Source organism: Vipera ursinii (assembly GCF_947247035.1).
Source record: "Vipera ursinii genome assembly, chromosome: 3".
In the NCBI taxonomy this organism is placed as follows: domain Eukaryota; kingdom Metazoa; phylum Chordata; class Lepidosauria; order Squamata; family Viperidae; genus Vipera; species Vipera ursinii.
Window position 1 is genome coordinate 174406190 of NC_139516.1, and position 6000 is coordinate 174412189.

The 6000-nt window shown below is 39.9% G+C and overlaps 1 protein-coding gene across 1 annotated transcript; it reads right to left on the reverse strand.

Annotated features, from left to right (window-relative positions):
- Positions 1 to 1575: 1575 nt before the first annotated feature.
- On the reverse strand, positions 1576 to 4440 carry RPS20 (ribosomal protein S20). Its single transcript, XM_083358611.1, has 4 exons — positions 4291 to 4440; positions 2809 to 2908; positions 1907 to 1980; positions 1576 to 1804 (listed from the first exon to the last, which is right to left on the reverse strand). The coding sequence occupies exons 1-4, from the start codon at positions 4291 to 4293 to the stop codon at positions 1622 to 1624; spliced, it is 360 nt and encodes a 119-aa protein (XP_083214737.1). The 5' UTR covers positions 4294 to 4440; the 3' UTR covers positions 1576 to 1621.
- Positions 4441 to 6000: the final 1560 nt, after the last annotated feature.

Consider the following 6000-nt stretch of genomic DNA (forward strand, 5'->3'; position numbering starts at 1 on the left):
CGAATACTGAATGAGATCGTTTGTCAGATGTTAACATCTGGAGATTCCTGTAAAAAGTTCAGATACAATGCAGCCAGTTAAAACTGGTCTAGTTTACTTTTAAAATTACAGTGGCTACAATAATCCACTAGAGAGCATTAACAAAGCAGTTTTTAAAAAAAGATTGAACAAGAATACCCTAAAATCACATTTAATAATGTAATAATTTTTCATATTTAATAATGTAATTAGCAAACAGTATTGAAGCTACCAGTCCTGTAAATTATTTCAAATGTCCCATAGAACAAGCAAGTAAATTTGAGTTCAAACTTCCATCTTTGCTTACTTCAAATCTCTACCAGTCTCACACTATAGAATTCATCAGCTATTAAGCTATTGCAAGCTTAAATTAAAAATGTTTGTGGTTTATGCATGTAACATCACCGCTAATGTAATGTTTTCCGAATAAATTACTCAGTCCACATAATTCTGTAACAGGGAAGGAGACACTCATGACGAGTCCATTTTACAAGTTGTGTTATGGAAACCGATTGTGATGCTTTCTTAAAAACTTCATTGAGAAATTTTCTTTTTTTCTCCAGTTTCTTCTCATCTCTTGGTTCTGCCAAATAACTTTTTATCTGTGATGAACCTGCTTACAAAGCAATTTATGCGGTACTGACTTAAAAGTATTATTTGCAGGAAAACATTACTTTCTGTTCAAAACTTCTTTGCAAGGTAAATAGACAGCAATTGTCATTATTTAACTCGAAATCATTTGCAGGTAGTCTTACAATTCGAGCCCAATATTTGTTGCTGAGCAAGACAGCTAAATGGGTTTTGCCCCATTTTAGGATACTCCAACTATCATAAATACATACCAGTTGCATAGTGCCTAATTTTGATCATGTAACCATGGGGATGCAACAGTTGTGTGAAAAAATCTAAGTCACTTTTTTCAGTGCTACAGTAACTTCCAGCAGTTATTAAAATAATAGTTCTAAGTCAAGGACTACCTGACTTAACCATTTAGTGACAGCTCAGTTACAGCAGCACTGAAACAAATGATTTACAACTTTTTCACACAACTGTTGCAGCATCCCCATGATTACATGATCTAAGTGTATACTGCATTTGTACTCAGAGACTTCAGGAAAAAGCTTAGGAACTGCTGGACCCTCCAGATAGTTTAAAATAAAGGAAAAATGGGTTTAGATTTCAGTGTGCAGCAGATTTAGTGCCTGTTTTAAATTAGTTAAAACTGTCCATCACAGAAACTCTTTCAGGACCAAAGAATTAAAACTCGCAGAATCAGATTATGGAGTAGCACTAATTTTGTTTTGATCCATGTGTGTGTGTGTGTGTGTGTGTGTGTGAGAGAGAGAGAGAGAGAGAGAGAAGAATAACTGTTTGATCCTTATACACAATTATATGTTGTAGACTATTCAATTACCCAAAACAAACCATTACAAATTTATAAACCATAGATTTATGATAACTACTTATCCTGATCATGACTTTCCTAACATTTCTTAAAACCTGTAAACTGCTCAATTTATACATCTTCATGATAAAGTCACTACCACAACCAGCAAGTAATGATAAAAACTTAAAAGCTTTTATTGATAAACGTAACAATCATTTAAGCATCAGCAATAGTAACTTCAACTTCCACCCCAGGCTCAATGCTGATAGAAGTTATTTGTTTGACAATCTCTGAAGGACTGTGTAAATCAATGAGGCGCTTATGTATACGCATTTGGAAACGATCCCAAGTTTTGGAACCTTCACCACATGGTGTTTTTCTTGTAGTGATTCGCAGAGTCTAAAATGTAAGCAAAAAGATGTATTCAATAAACAAAACTATTTCTAAAATTTAATAATTTGATATAAGAGGAAAAAAATAAACTTTCCACAAATTAGATACCTTAGTAGGCATGCGAACAGGGCCTTTCACTTTTAGATTTTTTTCTTTAGCACCTCTGATGAGATCTGCACAAACTGTAAAAAAGCAAGAATTTTAACTTAACATTACATACAGGTCACTATAGCATTGTTTTGGATGTTGGCTCAGAATAGCGTATAAACTTATCATAGTAGTTCAATTAAGTCTTTGTCCTCATTGCCAACTATATAGCAACACTAATATAACCAATGTAGAATATTTTATTTCTATATGAATAAAACCCTAATACAGCAGCCCAAGCACATCATATTGCTTTATATATAATTCATTAATACAACAAAATATATGAACCAGTAATTATTCTGACATCCCAATGTCTGTATAAGAATACATAAGCTTAGATACATACATAAGCTCCTGGGGAGGAAAGCCATGGCAAATCTAGACAGCACACTAAAAAGCAGACATCACCCTGCCAACAAAAGTGCGTATAGTCAAGGCTATGGTCTTCCCAGTTGCAATGTATGGCAGTGAAAGTTGGACCATAAGAAAGGCAGAGAGTCACAAGAATTGAGGCCTTTGAACTACGGTGCTGGAGAAGACTCCTGCAAGTCCCTTGGACTGCAAGGCGATCAAACCGGTCAGTCCTAGAGGAGATCAACCCTGACTGCTCTTTAGAAGGCCAGATCCTGAAGTTGAAACTCAAATACTTTGGCCACCTAAAGAGAAGGAAGGACTCACTGGAGAAGAGCCTAATGCTGGGAAAGATTGAGGGCAAGAGAAAAAGGGGACAACAGAAAGACCTGGAGGAACTTTTGTCCATGGGGTTGCGATGGGTCGGACGCGACTTCGCAGCTAACAAGAAGCAGCTTAGATAATACCATGGAAACTACCGTTTAAAAATGTTTTATTTTGTTACATACCCTTTTCAAGAGACTTCACATTGCGACTTGTCAAAGTAATTCTTATTCGATGAATTGCTACTTCTTGTTCCACAGGGGCCTTCCCAGTATCTTTATATGCCTAAAACAAACCACCAAGATGAAAATTAGCAATTCAACTATTTTTCAAGGTCAGATATTTTCAAGAAGAGTGTAAGAATAATTACACTCTGGAATAATTAGGAGAAATCTAATGAAACTGAATACTACTGGGACCCAAACAAGAAACTGTGGAAGAAACTGTTCAATTCTTGGTTTGCTTTACACATTAGTAACTGTAGAGTAATAAGACACTTTACTATCAAAGTAAGCTAGAAAAGGCTTTTAAAAAGAGTACTTATATTTTATTAGCCTTCTGAGATTTGTGGAGAGGGTAATACTCTGCTTCACACAATCTGAGAAGTAACATCTTAGTATATATTTGCCTGTGCTTTTCTGATACAAGTGTTTGCAATAAAACTTTTCAGACTGTTCAATCTGTGCATTCCTTGGAGAACAGGTTGCCCTAATCCAGAGAAGGATGCTCTCAATTCATTTCTAATAAGAGGGAATCATAACTCTGGAATCAGGCACAATCAAAATTATGCCATTTTTCACTAATTAAGCAATGTGAACTACATTTACAGAAATATGCAAATTCCTGTCATAACGCACTGAACTTTTTGAACTATAATTTGAGTCAGAATTGTGAAACCATCTTTTATTATCTTATTATAACCCAATTCTACGTTCTCAAACAACAAAAGTTATAGTCTTTAAACTTTTAAATTAAGGAACGGTAATTTGACGGGAGTACTTGTAATAAACTCTTTCAGGTCAAATAAGAGTCCTCATACTAAAGAAAAAAAATAAGTTTTTTTTTCCAGTTTGAAAGCGTCCTGGTTTTCGTGTTGCAATACAGGATAGGATTACCTTATGCTTGGGACAGGAGAGATGCACAGGAAACGCCTAGCTCGGGAAATAAACTTAGCCAGCTTTGGCAGAATTCTAGCATTAGTACGTCTCCAATCTTGGCTACCTCTTAGAAACGGGAAGACATTCAGAAAACTATGAGAAAAAGGTTGAGCTCTAAATTTCCTTCGTACTCCGTCCTCCTTTGTCCGCTTCGTAGTCCGAACCGCCGTATTAGTAAGTACTTATGTAGCCCCTTACTGGATACACCCGCAGGGAGATCTTTCCGTCTGCGCGGAACGGTTGCCTCGGGCAACAAAAGGCAAATATATATAGCGAACAGAAGACCACTCCCCTCGGCCCTCTCTCTTCCCAAAGAAGAGACTGAGCTCTTTCAGTTTCTATCCAGTCAGGAAGCGCCTTTGGGCTGCCAGAGAAAGGCACGAGCCGCCAGCGAGCACGAGGCAGGGGCGGGCAGGAAAGGAGGAACGTGGCCTAAGAGCTTCTCACGGCGCTCGAGTTCGTACATTCCCCCCCGCCCCTGTCTCGGCGAGAGGCTCCCTTCCTCCTCACCATAGCCGCCGCGAAGCTTTCCTGACCGACTTAATCCCGGCCGAAGTGGGCACTAGAGGCCGAAGGAACAGCGGTGAGCCAGGAAACAAAGGACAAAGCGGCAACGATGACACTCGCCCAAAAGGAAGAACGCCCTCCACAGCACACGCTTATATAGTCTGACGAAGAGCCATTCTCCGCCCCTTCCCCTTTGTCCCGGAAATGATATCATTACCTCCAGAAACCAATCAGAAGATCTGCAGGCGTGGCCTCAGGAGAGCGGGTGCGCCTGTTGGTGCCGGAGAACGGCGGAGTCGGGTGGGGGTGGGAGCTCTCCCGCCTTGGCAAGACCGAAGCTTCCGTCTCGGGAAGGTGGCGTTCTCTCTTGTCACTTTTTTTTTTTTAGTGCTTCGGAGCGCGGTTGTCAAACTCCATCGCGTCACGCGACGCGTCGCGACGTTTTTTTTGTCTTTGCTGAGGCAGGGTGGGCGTGGCGCCCCCGCTTTGGACGAGAGTAACATGATTCTTATTGCGTCAAAAGAGGCTAGGTTTGATATTAGCCGTTAGGAAATTTGGAATCCTGGAAGTTGGAATCCATTCATGTTAAACTTGATTCACGTTAAGAAACACCGGTTAGACCAGGGGTCTTCAAGCTTGGCCTTTTTATGACTTGTGGACTTCAACTCCCAGAATTCCTCAGCCAGCAAAGCTGGCTGAGGAATTCTGGGAGTTGAAGTCCACAAGTCATAAAAGGGCCAAGTTAAGACCCCTGGGTTAGACGTTAACGTCCACCAGGGAAGCTACTCTTAAGATGCACAGGTGCACAGTCTGGGCAATGGGTACAACGACAATTACACCGACGTTTACAGTCACAAAACCAACACATTTAAAACTCCCCTCCCCTTTTCTAATAGCTCTATATTTTGCTTTTCCTTTTTATCAACTTCAAAGGATCAGGTTGAGGCACACTTCTCCACTCGGAGCTTCTTACACGGGTGTAGTGGATCAGCACCCAATCTCTGATTTGGAATTTGTGGACTGGAAACTCAAGGGAGGTGTTTATGCCAGCAATCCTTGTTTCCTGAGAAAATCAAAATATCTGGACAGTTTATGTAAATATTGCTCCAGTACTCTATCTCGAATTTGGAGTGAATCCAGGGCTTTTTTTTCTCATAAAATGCTCAGGACAGAGTTCCGGCACCTTTTTTGGATAGAACATTGTAGGGTAGGCAAGGCGGGTTGTAAGTGTGTGAGTTCTGGCACCTTTTTCTTTTACAAAAAAAGCACAGAGTGAATCTATACAAATTTGTCCTAGGGTAAAAGCGACTCCAAATAATAATTCATAGGGTGGCAGTCCTATGTCTTTTCGTTGCTGAGTTCTAATTCTCAGCAGTGCCAGTGCAAGACACTTAGTCCAGGGCATGTGGGTCTATAAAATTAGTTTGGTTAATGATTCCTTTATCTTTGCATTAGCCCTTTCAATTTTTCCACTGCTCGCCGTGTGCCAAGGGGTGTGAAATTTCCAATTTATTCCCAATAATATTCTGCAATACCCTTGCTGTGAAATGGCTCCCTTGATCACTATCAATTTGAGTGACTATCCCATACCTAGGAATAACCTGATCTAGTAGTACCCTGGATACCACCTTGGTAGTGGCATTACTACACGGATATGCATCTACCCATCCGGTTAGATGGTCAATTATAACCAACAAAAACTTTAGTTTGCCT